This window comes from Rhea pennata, chromosome 1, assembly GCF_028389875.1.
Source record: "Rhea pennata isolate bPtePen1 chromosome 1, bPtePen1.pri, whole genome shotgun sequence".
Lineage (NCBI taxonomy): Eukaryota > Metazoa > Chordata > Aves > Rheiformes > Rheidae > Rhea > Rhea pennata.
Genome location: NC_084663.1, coordinates 183,321,580 through 183,345,757, shown reverse-complemented (window position 1 = coordinate 183,345,757; position 24,178 = coordinate 183,321,580). Strand labels below are relative to the sequence as shown.

The following is a 24,178-nucleotide window of genomic DNA, read 5'->3' as shown; positions in this document are numbered from 1 at the left end:
TAAAGAAATTGCACTAATTATTTGGAAAAACTAATACTTCAGGCATGCTGAATGGTATTCTAATCTGACATGAAAAACAAAGGTGAAATACCATTTCAAAAATAAAAAAAGCACACATTACGTTTGCTAACCAAGAAAATAATGGTCTACATCTCAGCAGTGCTACAGTAGGAGCTGTAAATCACTTAACTTCCTGCAACATGATATTTGCATTAAAGCACCTTATGTTGCTCTAAATTATTATCAGGCATTACAGTAATAGCACTGTGTATGGCAGATCCTGAATTGGTTTAGTAATGCATAAACATCACTTACAATCAGCAATGGGTGAGGAAATGGTTTTCCTGAATTTTAAAAATATCCTTCTAGAATTATTGAAGAGAGGATGGTATCATGAGAGAGAGAGAGAGCACTCCACTTTCTTCACAGGGACAACACTTGATGCCTGGGGCACGCACACGACTGATTTAATGCTTTGAAACTTTGCTGCACGACAAGATTTATTTCCCAGTCTCCCTGGAGGTGGGTACATACAAATACTATAGAATAGGAAGTAAAAGCACTAGTGTTTTCTTACGCTGAGGTGGGCACCACCATCAGAGGGGTGGGGACAGGCAGCTGGGGACATTGTCACACCCATAACTACCAGAATCTGTCTGCAAAAATCACAACGGTAACAGCTGGAAAGCTTTCTACAGTACCCTAGTTTCTTTGGATTAAGGATACTAAAGAAATTATATCGTACTGTCATTACCAAAGATGCATTCAGTGCTTTATGGTAAATTGTCAGTATTACTTTTTAAGTCAAGCAGAGCCAGGCAAACATATAAAATACCAGACAGAGGGAGCTGATGATTTAAAAGCAAAACAAGTAATAAATGGCTATTATATTTACCTGAGTACAATACAGAATTTATAATCAGACCAATTATTGTTATCTGCTCCACTAAAATGCTGCTTCCCTCTTCTTGGGAAGTAACTTTTCTTCTTCCCTGGCTTTCTGCTATTTCACTGTTGCCAATCTCACAAGTAACGAAACAATGTGTGGTTTTGGTCCCCGTTATAAGACGAAATCTTAGAAGGGGCAGGAAGGGGTTAGTCCCACACATCAACTCCCAAACAGCAGTACACTCTAGCCCAGAAGCTGGAAATAGGAAGTTAAGAGCAACAAAAGCGTGGATGAAACTCGACGATGCTACTCTGTTTCCGATGTACCATGATTCTTTCTTATTTAAGCACCGCAGTTCATCTTCAGCTATGATGCACCGGCACGTGGATTCTCAAATCTCCAAGAGAGGAGGCTGGAGCCTAAACAAGGAAACTAAACAATAGCCAAACCCATCTCAGTTTCAGAGATGTGGGCCAATCCTCCTCAGACTTTCAGCACGATTTAGACTAGCCATGGTGTAATCTCGACAGCCAGAGTTTTCTGGTGGATCTGTGTAGGTCTTCTCCTATAGGAAGCTCTGAAAGTCAGAACCACACTTGACTGTTAAATACACACACACACACACACACACACACACACACACACACACACATATATATATAAACAAAGCCCTGCAAATACAGAGCGCCCAAAGCCTTAGTAAGAACGAGTAGAAATACAAAGTTTATAGATAGCTCTCACTCTTCCCCATGGCATCTTCTCCAAGCAGGTCCAGGCTTGATTTTCCTTAACTCTGAGTTTCTGAAAAGCAGCAAACTGCCCCATCCCTCTGGTCCCTCTCCAGTCCCTTTCGGGGGCCTTTGGTCTGCCCCATCCCTCTGCCATCTCTTGCCCAGCAGAAGGAGCTGCCAGCTCCCTGTGGCAGCGTAGGAGACATGCCCGACATGTCCTCTCATTTCTGCAGTCTGCTCTGCGTAGATCGCTTTCAAGGAAGCAATCTCCCTCTGCTTTCAGAGGGCTCCCTCTCACTCACGTTGGTTTTATCTGCTCCACTAAAATGTTTCTTCCCTCTTCTTGGGAAGTAACTTTTCTTCTTCCTTGGCTTTCTGCTATTTCACTGCAAATTCTTAAAAGAATCTAAAGATTAGATATTCTTAAAAGATCACAACATACATCACATATACTCTGTCATATATGCATTTAATTCTGTTAAACTTAAAAACTTTGTTGGCAGAGATTCAAAAAATGGCCGTACTACGAATCCTTGCCTGAATTCAGCAGGCAAGTACAACAGCCTGAGGGACTGTGATCCTTCATTAGTAAGGGAGAACTAGATCAGAACCAGATATTCAGATATTCCTGATTCCTGGTTGAATATATTGGGGCATACTACAGAAATCCAGTAGGGGAAAAAAAAGAAAAAAAGAAAAAAAGGTTTCTTTGCCTGAAGTTCTGGGAATTCCTTTTGGCCAGCACTTACATGAAAAATTTCCTCTCCCAGTTCCCCGTTAGGGTTTTGGGCCAAGTCTGCTTCTGTTTCTAGCCAGGCATGCTAAAGAAATGTTTTGGTTTGCAAGCAATGCTGCATGTGCTTCCACCACTCGGGGGGGGTCAATACACCAAGCTTTTCTGGACAGTGTTGAGACTGTTTTTAACTTTAGATTCAAGTGCTAAGGTCCTAATAAAAGTAAAGATGCTTTCTTGCATCAGTTAAGGAGGATGAGCAACAGTGAACAGCAGCAAAGCATCTGTGTTTGCATTCTAATGCAATCGTCTTCTTGTGAGCATGCACTCTTAGATGCTAATTTTTTCTATGAAGCCTCCAGCTTTTCTTTCAAATTCTTCTGGTCTTGTTGAATTCCTTTTACCTATTTTTAGTTTCACCAAGTAGCTGCCTCATTCCATCTTGATTCAACAAGAACACAAAAGTCACTTACTCTGGTAGTTTTTCTTCTTTTTTAGAGGGGAGAGGGAGCAATATTTAAGCTCTCTTTTACTGGAAACAGCTTAAGAAATCTGTTTCTTGATGTCACTCAGTTTATTTCTGAAGAATATAAGCAAAATCCTGTTTACCTAAGTATGGTAGAATCTATAACAGTGGCTTTCAACACTTTTAGACTCACAAGTAGTTAAAATTTTTTTAATGCGTTGAAGATTTTCAATAGTTCGTCAGCCCAATAGATATATTGATTACAGACTGTAAAGCTCTGATTCAGATACATGAGCCCTTAAATCTGACCTCATGTGTCTAACAGCAACCTACTGCTAAAAGAAAAGTATTATTCCTTCTGAAATATTTAAAAGCCTTATAAAAAGCCAGTTCCAAGAACCAGAGTTGGAAAGTTTCATGAATTTGAATGGAAGAATTAGAAGTTTCTATTAAATCAGTATTTAAATACAATAAAAACAATGAACCACCCTTACAAACATAAACTGGAAACTGCAAGGTAGAGTTTAATACCCACACATTTCTTAAAATTTTTTCACATAAACTTTTCTTTTCTTAGCTATATTACTTTCTACTACTGCAAACTTAGTGCCTGATTCACAAAAACCACAGTGTCTATCTGTCAGATGAGATGGCTTCTGTACTTCAGGGAGAGTATCTAATTCTGTACTTAATGGAATCAGGTGCAAAGTTGCATATTTGCAACTTTGAGCAACAACTGTTGCTCTATTGAGCAACAACTGTATTTTTTTTCCTTCTGTAATAGGAGATTCCTGTTTAAACATAATCCAGCTGCTTTAAGCCAGGGATCCTTGCTCACTAGAAGCAGCAAATTTATTCCAAGTTTACACCAATGGTACTGTTTACTAAATTATTCTGTATACAGGAACTGTACTGAGGAGTATTTTTTAAGCCTTCTTCACTCTTTTAACTATTTTTCAACGTGAGAGGAGAGGAAAAAAAAAACAGAAAACTAATGCAAAACTGTAGACATCATGAAATCTGGTAATTCTGTTGCATTAATTCATAGAACACTGATTGCTTTTTAAAGGCTTTAACTGTGTTAATAATGCTATATAATGCATCCAGACAAGGAAATAAATGATATTTTTCACCTCATTACTTATACACGTCTTTTTATTGTGTTTCACAAATTAAAGAAATTCTTCAAAAACCAGAGGAAGAGATGTTCTTCATTATTTCGTGTGACCTATTTTTCAAAAATTTCTGTATAAGCTCAAAAATGTTGAAAGCAAGCTCCACGCAAATGAAACTAGAACTAAAATGTATGGTACAGAGCAAAATCTTCATTTTAAGATCATCTTTTTCTCTTCTGAAAAGTGTTCAGCTTTCTTGTAATAGCTCAGTCCCAAGGGATTTATCTATGGATTTTAGCCTCACAATTGGAATGCTTTATTGCTTTTTCATAATGAAACCTAAAGCTTCAATGTCTCTAGACGCTCTACAGAAAGGGAGACAGTGCATCAAGGCAGAGATAAGCTGCTTAAAACTTGAAAGTCACACCCAAAGCTACCCAAAGAGCTCTCAGTTTTATTATGTTTTTTTGTTATTGTCAATGGGCAGGGGAGAAGGAGCAAATGCTAAATGGAGGAAGAAAACCGAAGTGCATCATAAGACTCCAACACTAATTGCTTTTGTCTCTCTGATTCTTTTCTGCAGCATAATTAATTTGCCGTTGCAATTTTTTTTGTTTCTAAACTGCCTGAATATAGAAAAAAATGAGTATAAAATTGAACAAAATGGAATCCAAAGCACTTCTCTGTTTCTGTGGTTTGGGTATTGTTCAGGTTGGAAGCATCAAAAAGCCTTTGTCATTTAAAGGCTGATCAGTATTTGTATGAAAAAGAAGATAGTTCACAATTAGAGAAAAACTAAATAAATCAGAATAGTTAGCTACCCATGATTGAACAGTGGTTCAAGACATCCCAAAGTTGAGTCATGCTGGTGGGACCAGCACAAGAATTTGGAACCGTTTCCAGGCATATTTGACCTCCTTGAGAAAAGAGAGCCCCAAGTCCTTGCAGATGTCTCTCCAGGAGCTCTAGCCAGCCTTGCAGTGGTCCCTAAATCCAGCAAGAGGAGTGAATGCGCCATTAGGGGAACTTGAAACGGTGCCATGCACTGACCCTTCTGCTAACACCGAGGGCAAATCTTAAAAGATAATGCTTCTGGGGGTTGATTTCAGCTCACAGAGTAAGATATTTAAAGATGTCTTTACACACAAGCTACGTGTTTGAGCTCCCACCACCATCAGCACAGATTGGTAGCAATATTAACACTGAACTTGAACACAAATTTCAAAGTGTACTCCAAACCAGGAAATTATCTTAAGTTTAAAAGACAAAATGACGAAGGACACTTGATGCAAATCATGCTGAGAGGAATCCTAAGGATAGCGCCATACACAGTACATACCAGTTTGCTGATTTTTCTTTCCTTTTTGTTTACATGAGTAATTTCATAATACTATTATAAGCTCATAGACTTTACTTGAACCCCAAAGTTGTATTATTAGTTTATGTTAATATGCAGCTGAGATTCACTGACAGGAGAGGTTCAAGCAGATGAAAGTATTCACACAGGATTCTGCACTCTGTTAACAAAACTTGACATGTAAATTTTTTAAAAATTTGTGATTTATGAAAGCTTATCAAGAAACAGAAACATGTTTCCAAACACCAATTCATTATTTCTATGCTAACGTGGCTTATTAAGTGGAGCAATCCAACAAGAGTCTACCTTCAAGGGACCATCAGCATAGACACATAGAAATTTACTAAAAAGCATTTTTCACTGAAGAGAAAAATGAAACTGCAGACAGATATGCTCCAGAGTATTTCCATAGAGCAAAATGGAAATTTAAAATCACCCAGGCAAGGCCCAGGCTGTGATACTGAATTGTTTCCACTCCTCACATCTATGATGTGCAGTGAGGATGGTTGCCCTGAATCTCAGCAGTGCAGAAGCTCTCCAGCCAGATCCATGGAAGGAGACCCAGCTGAAACACCCAATGCCGGCAAAGGAGTCAAGCCAACAGGAGAGATAACAACATTGTGTGGCTAGTAAGTAATTGTGCATCCTACTGAGGCTACAGAGCACACAGTGGCCACCTTAAGAAATGGCTTCCCTAGCAAATGCTGAAAGCAGAGGAAACCACCCAAAGTCTAGAACAAGCACAAGCCTCAAAGGTAGATGCTGGCCACATGATCCCAGGGGTCTCCCAACACAGGGCCAGCAAGTTGATTTTACAGAACTGCAGAAATAAGTCAGTGGAATAAAAGCAGTGGAAAAAAACAGAAAAGGTCAGCATAATTTTTAGGTGGGTGGCCTCTGGAAAAAGCATAAAGGGAGGGAAAAAAAAAAAAAAAAAAAAAAAGTAGGATACTGTTGGAAAGAGGCCTGATGCTGTGAGCAAACAGATCTAGTGTTCATGGACATAGGGCTGCAGTAAACTGTATGCTGAAAGCAAGCAGGAGAAATTCCTCCGTCAGCATCCGCAAGTGTATCTGCACTGAAATAAAGCTCAAGAGCTGGCCTCAGCTCTTTGAGCTGAAATAAACCTCAACGCTGGCCTAAACACTTGCAACAAAAGGGCCAATCATAAAATTGAATTGGTATTAGAATATCTGAAGAAGGAAACAAAAATACCAGCATAATTATTCCCAGCTTTGAGACTAATACCGAGAAAGACAGAAAATTACAGTGTCCAAACCCAAGGAGAAGATAAAAGGTTTTAAACTCCTTTGGGAAAACACTCCTCTCATGTCCTCCTGATGTGACCTGGAGAGAGTTAGACAGTTCTCATATTTAGTCACACATTCCTCATAAAAAAAAATAAAAAAATAAAAGTTCCCAAACATAAGTCTTGACAAGAAATCTAGGTGGTAAGAAAGGAAGCAAAGTAAATACAAGTCTCTAAGAAATTCACACCATCTATCCAATATATTGCAAAAGTCTGGCAATACCACAAAATACATTGATTTTAGAAAATTAACTCTCGATATTCACAATGGGCTTTAAAAATTAGAAGCAGCTAATCCCGACGATGAGTACAAAACTGACTGGGATGTGAGAAGCAGTGCTACTGAAATAAACTGCTTAAGAACACTATGCCTTCAGGCCCAGGTGTGAGAAAACCAGCAATTCTGAAAAATCGTAAGAAACGAGTCGCTGAGCTGCTCACAGAGCTGAGGAAGCTCCTATTAGAAAGAGCCGTAGTACAGAGGGAATTAAAGACAAGAAGAATTGGTTTATACCTTAAGCTGGTTCTACACAATTTATATATCAGCAAACTTTGTATCTGCAGTGAACACATAGGATATACTACATTCAGAAATATGGACAGGAAATAGAGTAATCAGAATTCTGGAAGAAAACCATACCAACTTTAACCAGGAGAGCTGCTGCAAAGGAGCACTTGACCTCACTAACCTGTAAAAAAAAGCTAATCATATCAAACTACTACATGAAAGGAAGAAAAAAGTAACTATAAACACTCAGTTTTTCAAAACCCATCCATATGTACAATATGTTAAGGAAATTAAGAATAAATAGACAAAGATTTCTGGTTGAAATAGCAGAGATCTCTATTTTCAGGTCAGAGAGAATTGCTAAATCCAACTAAAACAATGGAAATCAGAAAAAAAATTCAATTCTTTGTAACAAAATAACATTCAGGAACTAACTTTAATGAAATGCCATTCACTGCATTTTTTTCCATCTCTAATTCAAAGAGAAAAAACCTCTAAAACAGAACTTAACTCTTTAATTTGAACTAAACGAAGTATTTCAGTTCAACAATAGTAAAAACATCAGGTTGACCGATAACTATTTCTTACCTTTTCTTTTTCCAGTTCAGTCACTGAACCAAAGGGGTTAATTATTTTTATGCCATGACCCTAAGATGAGAGGAAAAGCTAACTAAGGAATGTATTTTTAAAATTTAAAAAGAGAGTAATCCTTAATATGGCAAAAGATTCATAGATAATCAGCACCTTATTCTGTCCCAAAATTTTGTGATGCAATTTTTAAACTGGAAGCAGAGTATAAAATAGAGAAGTGGAAAATTTACAGATAAAGTTTCGGTTGCTTAGCTCCCCCCTTTGATTACTGAGGCACTGCAGGTAGAACCAACAAGCAGACAGCACAGTGACTTGAAAGAGATCAGTGTTGGTAAAAACTAAAAACAAAGAAGCAAACACCAATCAAAAACTACATAAATATAGAAAAATACAGAAATACAAAGTATTTAGGAATTACAGACAGCTCCATATTAATAGGAAAGGAATCTTGGTACCATTCTAAAGAATTAAAAAAAATCATAATGTGCAGCTGCAGTGGAAAACAGACAAAATGTTAGATCTATGAGGAACGTAAGAGAGTACAATTTGGAAAATATTATTAAGCCCAGGTATCTATAATTTGTTTTCACTTGGACTCCTGAATGCCAAGATGATATTGCAGAATAAGAGAAAAACAGCAACAATAGGCAAGAGTATAGAGAAAAGTTTACAAAAATTTACCTTGAAAAATAGGCAAATAAAAAGACATACATAAAAATACATATATACACACACAGACATATACAAATATATATAGTATAGAAATATATAAAAAGGAGAATACGTGTGTATATAAGAACATAGAAAATAAAGAACAGAGTTTACTGGCTTTTGCTGTCTTTGTCTTGTATAGTGTTTTAATTAAGTATCCTCTCTTACATTAAAAGCTATCTAAGGAAAAATTTTTCCCACACAATATACAATTAGACTGCTATACAGCCTATAGCATTACAAAAAAAACAAGAAATCTGCAAAAAAATTAATGACATTAGACATTTTTGCAAGCACATCCAGAAACACAGTAATCAATGCTATTGGCTGGAATATAAAGTCTCCTTTCCAGCCAATTTCTAATTGGTAAGAATTGCAGTAGGCTTTCCAGGACAGCAGATCTGCAGTTTCCTAAGCCTTCCCCTCAAGATGACCACTCTCAGCAGCTGCATGTTCAACAAGAAGGATGAGGTTCAGCACATGATTCAGAAAGCTAAGGGAGATCTAGTCAATAATCAGTCCAGAGAGACTCTGAGCTGAACAAATGCATGAATCTACTTTAAAGACCTATTAATCTGATTCTCGATAACTAAATTTAGGCATCTATAAATCCATCACTGAATCCCACTCTGAAGTTAGGGCAAGCTGAGTCACCACCTTAAGTATTATCTAGTACGTTTACTCTCACATTCCTAGAGGGCAGCTTCCCCAACTGTCATGAAAATATTTCCTCTGTTATTCTCAGAAGCAATAAGATAAGAGAATTCACCTATTCAGGATCTTCACTTTCCTAGAGAATGTATGTTTAGTAAGAAATCTAGTGCAAAATTAAACTGGACTAGAAGCTGGCCTTACCAAAACCACATGTTCAAATACGGATATGCAAAGTAAAACCTCAAAACCAGCATCTCTACCTTGAAATTATTATCTTTCCATCGTATCCGTCACAGAAAAGCGTAACAATCAAAATGTTTCAGATACTAATTTGGATGGAGTAAATGTAAGTGTTGCTACATGATGCCTGTACATTTTACGTGAAATTAAGCCAGGATAGATGTATAACAACCCACTGCATTTTACACATGCACATGGATCAACAACTGAAAAGCAACACGGTTAACATTTACCGCTTTTTTTCCCCCTCTCCTGGTGCATATCAGAAGTTTTGTTTTTTTTTTTTTTTTTTTTTTTTTTGTCATGGAAAGAAAGAGCTACAAAAGCTACCATGTCAAAAAGAAATCGCAGTTCATATTCATCTTTGCTGCTCTGTAGAGCTCCATTAATTTGAATATGCCTATAAAAAGTCATTATTTAAAAATTCTATTCCTTAGATACCACTAGATAGATAGATGTAGATACAAAAACAATCCTCTGAGGCAAAGCAAACCATGGGTGGGGAGCAAGAGTCACGCCACGTGGCTGATGGAGAGGGTGATACAGGGCTTAGCTCTACTGATCCGCTCTCTTCCCGCGCTCCTAGGAAAGCGGGACCTAACGAGCAAGTGGGAAACGGAAATATAAAACACCTATAATCTGTTACATGCCCCCCTAGCATGAGCCTGCGCGCCGGGAACTGTTTGCTAGGAGAGTTGACTGTTCACTGGAAAGTAACAACAGTATTAACATTAAAGTACAAATTGAAAACAGATGAGCTGTTACACACCTAGCAGCTTCTTATTTTAATTAGCCAAAACTTATCAATTTCCCCACAATCTCTATTTGTTTGTAGTAACAAAGGAAAAGTAGTTCTGGGGCAAAACCACCAGTATTCAGTTACATAAAACATTCCGCAAGCACACACATTACAAATAAACTCAATCTTAAGTCGATGTGTCAGGACTGATTTTAGGACTTGAGTTTTATCCAAAGAAAGAACATGGAAAATCTTGACACACAACTGTCTCCAACCTGAGACAACCAGAAAGGGCAACGGAAGGCAAAAGAATACTTTCATAACCCCATAAATTGTGGGGTTGGGAGATTGGAGAGAGGAATGAAACGTGGTGTACCTTCTTTTTTTTTAATGACAAGGGCATGTTTAAAGAAATACCTATACTTCTTATGAATTTTCATGAAAATTTATTTTTCTTGAAATATAGTTGTTTGGCTTCTATTCCATGTAAGTTTGTGTTAACAATATTCTCTACTAGGATAAGAAAACGAGAGGAACACATTAACTACAGAAAGCAAAAGTTCAGGATTCATTTTTCACTTTTTTTAAATGACTGCAATGCTAGCAGAGCACTTTAATCCAATCTTTCTTAGAATTCCGTTTTCTTTCTGGTTTTTCTTTTTATAAGATGGGGGGGGGGACCATGAAAAGGATTGTTTCTTTTTAACGAGTATTGCTAGAAAGCTACCCTATCCCTCTCCAAACCAGCACAGGCAAGGCCAGAGATATCTCACTCCACTGAGCTGTGTTGCTTGGAGACCAGGTTAGGGAAACACAAAGGAAGAAGCCAAAAGATTGAAAGAGATGACAACTATTACCATATTTCACAGTCAGCTGACACTTCAATCCAGGAGAACTATAAACCCAAATAATTTTTCAACATGAATTCTGATACTCCTTACTGAAAACACTGTTTGTTCTGAAATACCTAGGACATGAAAATAAATAGCGTCACCACAGCTTTTAAAGCTTTGGCCCCAAGATCTATTTATCACTACTTCCTTCCACAGAAATCTTGATACTAATTACAAAACACATCTTTGGTGAAGAACGATAAAGCGAGTGGGCCTACATGATCCTAAAGGATATCAAAATACCAAATATTATAAGAAATAACAAGAAAAGAAGAAAAAAAATCCAAAGATACACTACCTTTCTTCTCCATGCAAAAGTTCACGTATAAGCAGGAACATCTGACTGATTCTGTGAACGGTAATATTATACCCAGGGTTTTACTAATTTTCTTTATTCCCATCATAGAGACAACAGTGAAAGAGATTTAGGTCTCCTGGGGATGCCAAGTCTTATATCCCTTCCCGAATAACAAGTGACAATCACGACTCTGTTGGGATCCTCAGCTAAGAGCCCTGGCATGCCTCGTTACGCCTCAACTAACCCGACGCCGGAACAACAGCTTCAAATCTGGACAAGAGAAAGTCCAAAGTGGAGTTTCTAAGCCACAGAAACCTTCCAGATGGTAAGCTAGCACACCACGCAGGGACCCACTCATTTCAGTGGACCAAATTAGTGTTTTTAATGTCATATTTAGTCAGCAAATAAACTTCTACTGGTATAGCGTGCCAGCCCATCTATGCTAAGGGGAACACATCATTCCAGCGCTCTGATTACTCCAGTAGCTGTCTGAGAAACACCTGGAGCCATAACCTACAAGCTCTGAGGCTTGCATTGGGACCATCTCTGAGAAAAATGGCAACACTTGACAACATAGACACCTGTGACCATTCAAATCTTCAGGAAAATGCAGTATCAACTTTTTAAAAGAATAATAACATCTGTAAATAAAGAAAATTAACACTACTGCAGCTAGTGGAAGAACTCATGACCTTCAAGAGGGCAAGTTTACCCACAGTCTTCCTCATAGCTAGTTCTTGTTCATCGAATTTACTTTCCCAGAGGTTAAGAATGAGCATAGCAACAGAGTCAGATGTTATCACAGTTCCAACAATGAGGTTAAACAATAAATGTCAAGAACTGCGTGTAACATCTCTGTTTACATAAAGTTTGCAAGTGTGTTTTATGAGCACCTTTGTTTCTCGTACCATTGTCAAAAAAAAAAAAAAAATCAAGGTACAACCGTGAAGACAGTTTTTCATATGACTTAGAAGCTTCTAAAAATACAGGGATATGGTTAGCAATGAAAGAATTACTACATTCTGCTTAAAAAAAAAAAGAGTTAACTGACACAAAATTATCAATAGCTGACATGATACTGTCACGTTATAAATTATGCCATTTCCAAATAAAGGGCATTTTATTTTCAAATGGAGGGAAATGAGAAGCTATTCATAGGAGTCTTGATTTTCTTCGTAACAGTCTATCTACAGATTTCAAGACCACCATTATAATTGTTCCATACCGTGAAGCTGTTGTTGACATTTTTTGTGCTTGATTCAGCTACACTGGCATCTGACAGGTCAACTTCATCAAATATTAGAGACTGTGAATGGAAAAGAACACAAAAACATCAAATACTGCCCGAGTCCCCTTTCAAGTAAGCTTTATATTCAGTGCTTTCATTTCCTCATGTCCATTCCAACGGGAAAATAAAAAGAGAAATAGAAATTGGAGGAAAATAAAAAAGACAGGACTGCCAAGGTGATAAAACCTCCTATATGTCCTCTAAACAAAGTTCTGTTCTTTATCTAATCAGCTAAAGAGTGTAAAAATCCTAAATGGCTCCCCAAAATATTGCTTTAAAATCTCATTTGAAGATTTTTTCTTTTTTCTAGTCGATTCAGTTGTAGTGTGTACCATAAACACACTAAAGCAGAAAGAGCCACAGTAGCGAAATGCAAATGAACTAACCAGTTTCAGGATGCAACTCTAACTTTATGAACTCAAATCTCCAGTATGGTACTGTAAGAGGAGGAAATGGAGCTCAAGGGCCTAAGGAGATCCCTTCCCACTCCTATTTTTCGCTGGTCCAGGAAGAGAAACAGATGTCATCTCTAGACACCCCAGCCTCTGGCAAAGGATTAGACAGCTCCCGCTAACTCGCGACAGCTCATGAACACGAAGGGAAGACCAAAGGGCTCTTCCTTTCAGTGCTTCAGCAGAGGAATAGCTTTTTTTCTTTTCTTTTTTTTTTTTTTTTAAAAAAAAAAAAAGAAAAAAAAAGCAGCAGCTTATGGATGACTATATTTTGGAATCTAAGATTTGTCTGCGAGAGCCCATGCCCCTAAAACAACACTCAGAGCAATGTATTATTTTTCTAAGTAGTCTAAAAAGATTAAAAGAACCTTTTTTAAAAAAAGAAAAAGAGATAAGGGGAAGCACCAGCCTTCCTTGGTTAAAGGTAGTTTAGCACACTACATCTCACATATACATTTTTTAAAAAAATAAAAAGAAAAGCAGGCAATCACTAGCATACCATTGAATTATTATTACAGTTATAAACCTAAATAAAATTGCCTTCCCCAGCATACAGCATTCGATGGTAGCATCACAAAATTACCTTGGAATCCTTAGCATAGTAGAGGGTACGACCGCGAAGCTTGAAATAACGCTTCTTCCACCTCTGGAAAGAACTGGTTTGCTTCAGTAGTAATCCTTCTTTTATGCTTGTCTGAAAAACACATGAAAGGACAGCAGACAACAGGTAAGTATATCTGAATGGGTAAGCACATAGATGAAAGCTGAGTCTTTAAATATATGGTATGTTGTATAAAATTGGCGATTTTAATTTGTATCTATTCGCGTTAAATTCGGACCAATCCTCTGGACAACCGGACTACACCCAGTTATTTTTAAAATGACGACAACGCTGGCAAAACGCTACCTTTGCGGGCACCGTGGAAAGGCAGCGGTGAGGCCTCTAATCATCGAGGTGATTAACGCAAAATAATTCGGTCATCTGGGCAGCCGCAACAGTGCGAACGCCAGAGCGAGCAACAACGGAGGGTGGCACAAAGCAGGAAAAAATAATAATAAATAATAAAAATAATAAATAATAAATAATAATAAATAATAAAAATAATAAATAATAAAAATCCCACCGCTAACAACAGTACCCGCACAGCTACCTGCGGTTCCCGAATCTGCTTAAACCCATGTCTGCTTCGAGGACACAAATACTCCCTGCTGAAAGGGAGCAGAGAGCACACAATTTTATGACTGCCTGCAATACTCCTGATTAAATCCTAAGATAAGCTATTTTTACATGGCATAAATAGATTTAATCAGTTAGCAATCCAGGCCGTTGTAAACATAAGGGCATATTCAAAGCTGCTTGTCGTAGCCACGCAGCACTTGTGCTTCGTACGGCTCTCTGACACTGCCAAAGTTCATCGCGCAGAGCGGGAGTACGAGACTTGGGCGTTAGGGTTCAAAAGAAGAATAAGGGAATTCACTTCCAAAGGAAACAGGACACCAACTACACCGTGCGCACTGACTTACTGGAAAAAAAGAAAAAAGACTAAATGGAAGGGAATCCGTGTTCACTACTGCACATGGCACATACTAAGCAAACTCTGAATTTACATTATACCAAATAGTCACAGGAATTGTAAAGTGTGGTCAAAGAATATTAATCTTTTATTGAGCTTTTTGCTTCCTAAAGATTAAAATTAACTCATTTTTATACCTACATAAGCCCTTTTCCCCTATCGCACCCAGTATCCCCAAGATCAAATTAATATTTCAAATTAAATTTTTTTTAGCAAGTCAGTCCCTCAAAACTAACTCAAAATCAGCAACAAATCACCATACCACCTGTACAGAATGTATTTTTGTATTAAAACAGTAGAAAAACACTGGATTGGTAAACAATTCCCAGGAAATACAAGCACTTCATGAAATACGTACCCCAAGTTTACCTTTTACCACCAATGGATATGGGGGATTGAGGTTTAAGCATCGAACACAGCCAATTCCACAGCTGCAGAAACCACAGCCAAGCACAAGGTTTGGACTCCATATCTTTCATTAACTTCACTTAGCCTCAAAAAACAGGCAGGAAACCTCAGATTGCCAACTGCGTCATTAGCTAATCTACCAATAACGCCTTCCTGAACCTACGCGCAGGTCACGGTTCTTACAGCAACTTCAGGTCAGAGGAGACCTCTCCCGTTGGGTGCCTATTGCTATATACAGCTGGGTCCGGTAAAGTTTTCAAATCCACTGCTCAGGCTGCAGCTGCACCTTCAGAAAGCACTACCGTTCCTCTCTCAACTGCAATTAAGACTCTGCTCCCAGATCTCACTCTTCTGATACGAGAAACCTTCTTCTAATTGATCTCTGCTGGACATTAACTCTGAAGCACAAGCAACAATCATTGCCAATTACGTTAACTACTTTCCTGCTGCAAATTAGGAGAAACTTAATGTGCAAATCCCACAGTCCCATGCCACTTCACACGTTTACAGAATCACCTCTCGTCTGCTCAGCAAAACCTCCGACTTCCCCCTGCAACAGCCTGCATAACCCAGCCGTAGAGCATCACTCCAGAAGCATGCAGCTCTAATAAAAGCAAAAGTTTCAGGCGTACAGCAAGGACTTACAATTACCCGAGCAACTACTACAACAATAAAGAAAGTTTTAATTATTGATAAGCTTGACAGTGTTTTCAACTCAGAACAAAATTAACCGCTAAGAACCTTTACTACGTTCACCATTAACAGCTAGGAAAATGATTCACATCATCACAGTCGCAACACCGCAGCGCTTCTCAGCAGTGCATTTTCCTAACCAAATCTCTCGCAAAAAATAGATGCATTTCATAAAATTAAGAAGGTGCAAGTTAGTGTCAATTTTCCAAGAACGTTTAACGTAACTCTGCATAAAATAATCTGAAGTGGGGGGTGTATGCATATTTTCATCACTAAAAAGTTAGAGGCAGTTTCATTTATACAAATGTATTTTTAAATATAAACATTTTTAAAAATACACCGTATAACACTCCTGAAATTTCAAAATTAAGTTTGTTTCAAAGAGAATCACATTATATTGCTTCTGATTCACTCATTTTATACAGCCCCACATCTGCCCAATAGTCAAATTCTGTATTTCTGTTGCTCTAAGACTAAAGAAAGTAGAAAAGATGCTGAACTTGGAGAAGACAAGAGTAAGCATGACTACAGACAAATTATTGGCAACTGCAAATCAAAATACTGAATGATTAGCGATGAAAATAACTCTCCCCTCTACTCATTTTTAGTTATAATGTAATGTAAATGCCTAAAATGTGTCAGAAGAGTGAAGAGAAGAGTATCAGGAAGTTTCAGAGAATGAGAACCAACATGAGAAGAGGAAAGGCTGTAGAACAGCACAAATCAAATGTAAACAGGAAACTAAAGGGATAAAGAACAATTTTAAGAGCACCTTACAAAAGCATTAAGGCAGGGCGTACGGAGTATACAGCGCTGTTATTCACCATATCCCACAGCATTAAACCCAGGGGGCAGGTGATGAGGCTGTACTGAGAGCAGCACGATTAAGATAAAAAGCAGCATGCCTTCGCACAGCAGGTAGTGACTTTATGAAATTTGCTGTCACGGACGGCTGTAGAGGTGGACTGTAACAGCGAGTCCGAAAAAGGATTAGACAAATTCAAGGGCAGCATCTCCATATATGGTCCCTTTAATATGCCAGGGAGAAGTACCAGGGGACTGGACTACTTAATGGCCAAACTCATGAGCTGTTCCTTAACCGCCTTTCCGACTGCGCTGTTAAATAGCAAATACTGTCTGACCCAGCAGGACATTTATGATGCTGGATTTTTTTTCCCCTTAATCTGACAGTAACCATTTCGTTTTAGAGTCTGATGTCTGAGGTTGTAAATGTACCTTGGCCCTCATCTACGGTAATAATAAATACTTGGATTGTTGATAGACAACCGAAAAAAGAAGAGATCCGACTGATGCGTCTTTCCAAAGGTGACTACTGAAATAAAGCAAACCTTGACTGCTTGAACATCGTGGAGACTTTTGTTCGTTTGCACAGGCATGGCTAAAGACAGACAAAATCCTCACTACGTTATTAGGCAGTCTCGCAGCTCTTATTAACTCAGAGCCCCTTAAAATATTCAAAGTGTTCACTAGATAGAAAATGACATTCCTTATTAAAGAACATGACAATCAAGCTCTCAAATTTGGATTAAAATTGTGACCTGGGAATTCCAAGCTCACGGTTTGCTTGACAATCACAGCACAGCAGCTTCCATTCCTGCCACTTATGCTGACAGATACTTCATTAATTATGTCAAAATAAAAATAGATTTTATCTGCAGAGAATAAAAGCTTCATCAGGTGCTCAGTATGAGCTTACATTTCTGTTGAGGATTCTTAATGGTAGTGAAGCAAGCCTGACATTTGAAAAACCAAACCAAACCACGAACTATGTAATACCTATGAATTTATACAGCTCAGAAGGTTCACAATAAAAAATAATGAAAATCAGTGTAATCACATTGGCTATAGAATTGCTTCAATTTTAAGAAAATCTTAATAAGCACTAAAAAATATTGCTCACTCAGCGTAACCTCTTCAGCAACTTCATGGGCTGCCTGAACTGAGTTGCCACAGACTGCACTGCTAATGTGACCTCTCAGTTACAACCAAATACCAGCAGTGACAGAGAAATCACAAGAAGCGGCAAAATGCATACGCTCAGTCCATCACTGTTGATAACAGCTATATCCTCTCAGTTGGGAAAAAAAAAAAATAAGGCTAGCTAGGTTTGGGAGTACAGCTTTCTAAACTCTGAGAATGAAGACCAGCCACTTCCCCCTCCACCACAATACCAACCTACGATTAAGCATCACAATTTTGTGTAATGATAAAAATGTGTCTTCCAAAGTTATCCTTACATTCCGTATTTTGTGGGGGGGGGCGTCCTTTATGTGAACATAGTCTAGCCTAAATGAAACTGTAATGCAAAATAAATGCAATTATACAGTTTATGTAGTGCACTTTTCCCTCAACTCTGATCTTCCCTCATGTTCCCTTCTGCCCTATTTTGAGGAAACAGATTTTGCATTATTGTTGTTAAAATTACCAAAAAAACAAAAGTCTGACTTCCAGATTCCTACACTTACAATGTATGGTAGAGTAGTAAAACATGAAGCAAACATGAATTTGCAGAGCAATTTCTGTCATAAAAATATATTGATAGTAAGGTGATATTCACTTGGTAGACATCTTTAATATAGAAGTTATACAATGTATCAAAAATTAATAGGATATTACCATATTAGAATGCAACAGTACAATTTGATTTAAAAAAACTATTTTAATTATAAACTTAATACTAGAATGAGAGTCAGAAAACCACCTTTATCTGCAGTTCAAGTATTTAAACTCTCAATTTCTATCCATGTACAAAATGTTGATTTCAGACTGTGTTCTCACGAAGCAGGGGAAAGAGACAGCTGTAAAATATTGAAAAAGGATAGAACACTCTGTAGGACTGACTAAGTGCCAAAGATCTACGGGTTTGGGTGTTATTTCCCAACTGAGCTAACTTCAGTCTCAGACTAATATTTTGCAGCTACCGTTTGGAGCTTCAACAGCTGTTCATTTTAAATTATGCGTGCTCCCAGCAGAAAGATGTAAAACAACTAAGTCTAACTTTTTGAGACAGAAGAATGTAAATGGCACATATCTTGGAAAAAAAATGGAAAAATTATAATAAATAGTCAAATCATTCTGCTGGCAAGACTTTTATTCTGTACCAGAGTTATTTAGATCTTGGTGTGGACTTGGAACGATACTCAACACATTTGCTGTTCTATAAAGTGTACGTAGCGTAGGTCCAAAATAAACCATTAGAAATAAGATGCCTCCCACAGTCAAATGCAAAAAATCCCATTACATTTCCACAGAGAAAAGCAAACTGTTTCTGCGGTTCTATCTACTGTTATTATGCATATGATATTTGAGGAAATTAGAAAAGCAGCATGGAACAAAAATATATAAAGCACTGCTGCAAACTTTAAGCAATCCTTTCTTTAAAAGAAATTCTAAATTAAACTTGTCATAACAAGCCTTCTGTGTTTTACTTATTGCAGTTTTAATTTTTTCGCCTGTGAGAATGTTTAAACAAATTCCACTGGTGACGTCAGAACTCGTCGGAGCTACGCTTGCTAGAAAACAGCCTGCGCAGAACAACTTAAAGCTTGTCAGCCCCCAGGGAAAGCTGGAGAACAACCAATTTCCTTCTCATAGGCATTCTGCACACCTATACCCTGACCTTTGACAAATAAGTTAGGAAAGAGAAAAAGCATTCGTCGAGAAAATTCAAACAGGCTCAGGAATATCTGTAAACATACAATTTCAGGAAACATCAATATTATTGCAAATATGTTTCAGAAGAGCATATTCTTAGAAAGACAACGTTCTGGCAAAACACTAAAACAAATTCACAAAAAGCTTCACAGCTTTTCAACTTGGACAGAACAGACATCTTCCAATTCTGTAAGAAAGTTATTCTAAAAGAGAAACAGATAAAGAATGCATCATCCCAAACAAAGTAACAGTCTACCAGTTTTGCCACGGAGCTAAATGAGGGTCCCTGCACTGAAGCTGAGTGCCCTATAGCCAGAGGCTATTCCTTCCCATTCTGCTTTGGGCCTGGGAATCCTTTTTTGTGACAAAAAGTGCCAAAAACTGAATAGAATTCCATGGAAAATTCTTTTCTGAGAAAAAGACTCACAAACTGGAATTTCCAGCTTCATTGCAAAGCTCCTGAACAGGTTTAGTTCCTTAGAAACTTTGGAGAGCCAAGTGGTTACACACCACGGACTCAAATAATTGATTCTCATCTACATCACTTAGAGAAAACAGAAATATGGGTTGGACATGCTATGGACCTGAAATCTATTCCCGCTTTGACTACGCTTATTTTGTGCGTGACCTAGAACAGATCAGTTATTGTGTGTTCTTTGGTCTTCAGACGGAAACAACACCGTCTTTACTCTCTTTTGGAAGAGTCAGGTTGAGATTTCTCATCATTTTATTGAGAATCTCAGTAGAAGAGGCATTTCCTCTTACAAACAAATTCGTTCACGAATGAGTTTGTGAATGACAGCAACTTCAGAAGTAATAAAATTGGAACTTAAGAATTTCACAATCCCTATACTTTTCCATTAGAACGAGAGAGAAAAAAAAGTTGAAGAGTACAGAATTTTAAACTCAGAAGCTGAGTTCAGCTCATTCCTAAAATCACCTACGGATGGGAATGACGACAGGAGTCATCAAAGCTACAGGATGACAAAGCATTTTGAGGCAAGGAATCGTACAGAACCTTTCTAATATTTGCACTCTTTAATTACTATGTGTTCTGTTGGTGTAGATTACACACATTCACAATCAAGGAGCACAGTTATCATAGAATCATATAGTATTTGAGGTTGTAAGGGACCTCATCTAGCCCAAGCCCCTGGCTCAAGCAGAGTCAGCTAGAACAGGTTGCTCAGCACTGGATCCAGTCAGGTTTAGATCTCCAGGGATGGAGATTCCACAACCTCTCTGGGCAACCTGTTCCAAGGTTCAACCACCATCAGAGTGAAAGTGTTTTATTATATGCAGACATAATTTCTTGCATTTCAGTCTGTGCCTGTTGCCTCTTGTCTGTTCAGTGGATACCACTGAGGAGAGCCTGACTCCATCTTCTTTACTCTTTCCCATCCAGTACTTACACACATTGGTAAGATACCCCTCAACTTTCTCTTCTTCAGGCCAAACAGTCCAAGATCTCTCAGTCTCTTCATGGCCCTTCACTGGGTTCTCTCCAGTATGTCCATGTCTTTTCTGTACTAGTTCCAGTTCAGGGCTCTTAGTACTCCAGATGTGGCCTCACCAGGGCTGAGCAGAGAGAAAGGATCACCTCCCTTGACCTGGTGTAGATGCTCTTCCTAGTGCAAGCCAGGATATCACTGACCTTTACTGCAAGGGCACATTGCTGGCTCATGGTCACTTGCTGTCCACAAGGACCTCCAGGGCCTTTTTTGCAAAGCTTTTCAGTCTGTCACACTTCAGCCTGTACTGGTAAATAGGGTTATTTCTTTTCAGGTTCAGAACCAGGCATTTCCCTCTACTGAGCTCCAGGAGGTTCCTCTCTGCCCATTTCTCCAGCCTGTTGAGGTCCCTCTGAACTGCAGGACAAACAACTGGTGTATCAACTGTTCATCCCAGTTTCACTGTGAACTTGTCAAGGGTGCACTCTGTCCCACCATCCAGATTATTAACGAAGTTGTTCAACAATGCTGGTCCGAGTATTGGCCCCTGGAGGACACCACTAGTGACTGGCCTTTAGCTGAGCTTGTGCCACTCATCACAGCCCTTTGAGACTGGCAGTTCAGCTGGTTTTTAATCCCCCTCACTGTCCATTTATCTAGCTAGTACTCTCTCCGTTTGTCTATGAAAATGTTATGGAGACAGCATCAAAAACTTGGCTAAAGTCAAGATGAAGAACATCCACTGTTTTCCCCTTGTTCATCAAGCTAGCCACTTTGTTGCAGAAGGTTATCAGGTTGGCCAGGCAAGATTTCCTCTTCATAAATCTACTGTGACTATTTACAGTCAACTCCTTCAAGTTCATATGTTTGGAAACGGTTTCGAAGATTAACTGCTCCTTCACTTTCCCAGGAATCAAGGTGAAGCTTACTGGACTGTAGCTCTCCAATCCTCCCCCTTGCCTTTCTCAAAGATAGCAGTAACATCTGCTTTCTTCCAATCCTCAAAAAAACTTCCCTTTTTGCCATGATCATTCAAAGATCATTGACTGGCCTCACAGTGACATCAGCCAGCTCTCTCAGCACTTGTGGGTGCATCCCAGTAGGGTCCACGGACTCCTGTATGTCCAGTTTGTTTAAGTGTTCTCTAACCTGATCCTCCTCCTCTGATCCAGCAAGTCTTCCTTGCTCCATACTTCCTTCTGGTCTCAGGAACCTGGGAATGCTGAAGGCAAGCCTTAGCCATGATAGAGAAGCACTGAGTACCTCAGGCTTCTCCATGTCCCCTGCCACCAGGTCCTCCATCCATTCTGCGGAGCTCTTCATTTCATTTCTGATATACCTGTGGAAGTCATTCTTGCAGTCCTTCACATCCCTTACCACATTCAACTCTTGTTCCTCGGCTTTCCTAAGCCCATCCCTGCACACTCAGACAGTGTCTATACTTCTCGTGGGTCACCTGTCCCTGCTTCCCCTGCTTGTATGCTTCCTTTTTATGTCTGAGTTTTGTCAGAAGCTCCTCATTCATGCTCATCCACATAGTCATGTAGATTGCTTTCAAGATTCTGGGACCGGTTCCCAGGGAATCCCACTGTGTACTTCTCATGTGAAGAATAATGATCAACTATTACCTGAGGACATCTGCTCAACAAAATATGACATAATTTCTTTTTAATAAATAGAATTGATCATAGGAACAGCCAGATTCTGACTCTCAGTTAATAAACCTCATCCTCTTTCATTTTGCATTTTTGTTAGTTCTAAAAGTGAATAAGGTGTTTTTTTGCTACCAGGAACTTCTCAGTGTGTTTTTTTCTATAAAACCTTACAATTAAGTTACCACTTACACAATGTCTGGAATCCATATTGGCAGCAAAATCTCAGTTCCAGTTACTGCATTTTACATAGTATTAGGCTATTAAATTTCATATAATTAGTAGGTAAATATTTTATAGATTGCTGTATTTGGGGCAAAAATAAAGAACAGTTGGTGATAAAGTACAGGATTAGTATAAACAGATCTGAAGTTTACTTTTTGGTCAGCTACCAATTTCCTTTGTAATCTTTGGTAGGTCACTTATTCATTGCACTTTGATTCTGAACACACAGAAATAAGAATACTTCTCTACCTCAAAAAGATGTCACGCTGATTCTTTCACTTGTGCAGCTACATATAAATATTGCACAAGTAATAAAGTCATGTACCTATTGAGCTACTACACATTTAGGATATAGACTACTACTACCTGAAGAGTTCTTATGAATTTCCCAAAACAGCAAAGCACTTTTAGTAACACGACAGAATCTAAGCTGCTTCTAGCTTTTTCTAGTATTTCTCTTGGTAAAAATCCATTTTTTTTTCCCTTTCCTTTCTCCAGTCTTTAGCAGCAACCACAGTGGAAGCAGAATTCTCATATTACAATCAAGGATGAAATTCTCTCTTCTGAGACCACGAGACTGGAAAGCAGAAGAATAACATACATTGGATCTTCCCTTCCCCTCTGTTTACTGCCAGGAAATAAGAGCCTGTAGTTACTTTGGAATTCACATTCTCTTGGTGACCAGGCTCATTCATGTACATGTTATTTTCTCTCATTCAGAAATCACAGTTAAGCTTCTCCCAGAATACACGCCTCTGACTGGAACGCGCAGACTGGTAACTCCCAAAATTTTATAGTGTGGCTCCTGCTCATCTGTACTTTAAGAAACACAGGTTCCTACTCCTACTCCATGTTCAAATTCAATTGCAAAATTCAACATCACGCCTCACTTATCATGGAGTGAGTGTGAGTCCCCTTAAAACACATTTCTGGGCAAATGAAGCAAAAGCAGGAAATATAGCATAGATCTACCCAACTCCTGAAAGCTTTCTAAAATAACATGATTGAATTTGTGGATGGATGAGGAACAGTAAATGTGATATACCTCATCTTTAGTACGGTTTTCAATTCTTTTTTTTTCTTCTAAATGCACAAGTATCAGAAATAAAGGAAAAAAATCCCAGTTGTAATATGTAAATTTAATAGCTTTCCGCCTTAATGGCCAAGTATACTGTTTATTATATACAAAGGGAAAATTTAAAAAAAGGTCAAAAAAAAAGAGCCAAGTCAAATTATGTAAGAGAAGCTACAGTGGACTTCAGCAGTCTGTTACTGAGCTTTCATTGACATCTAAAACATAGTAGAAAAAGTGACAAAAAGCTATTGGAGGAATGAAGGCAGAAAAGTGAGCACAATTTCAGCAGCAGGTGATGGGCTTCTACTGAGACAGGACACATGGCTGAAATCAGACCAACTGAAAGTTCAAGCTGCTGCAGTCCACATCATACAATAGTCCCTATAACAACTACAGTTCTACATCACGTTCTAGTTTTTAATGCAAAATTGTTTTAAAAGTTTTTAAAGTT

The 24,178-nt window shown here is 38.4% G+C and overlaps 1 protein-coding gene across 4 annotated transcripts in view; it reads right to left on the bottom strand.

Annotated features, from left to right (window-relative positions):
* DGKH (diacylglycerol kinase eta) overlaps window positions 1-24,178 on the bottom strand; it is a 156,613-nt gene that overhangs the window by 59,905 nt on the left and 72,530 nt on the right. For 3 of the 4 annotated variants that reach the window (XM_062566971.1, XM_062566967.1, XM_062566966.1), the window contains 2 exons: window positions 13,558-13,668; window positions 12,460-12,540 (listed from right to left, as the gene is read on the bottom strand). In XM_062566971.1, the coding sequence (XP_062422955.1) occupies window positions 12,460-12,540; window positions 13,558-13,668 (192 nt within the window). Of the gene's footprint in view, window positions 1-12,459; window positions 12,541-13,557; window positions 13,669-20,736; window positions 21,411-24,178 lie in introns of those variants that run through there. The other variant, XM_062566965.1, reaches the window with a different exon arrangement.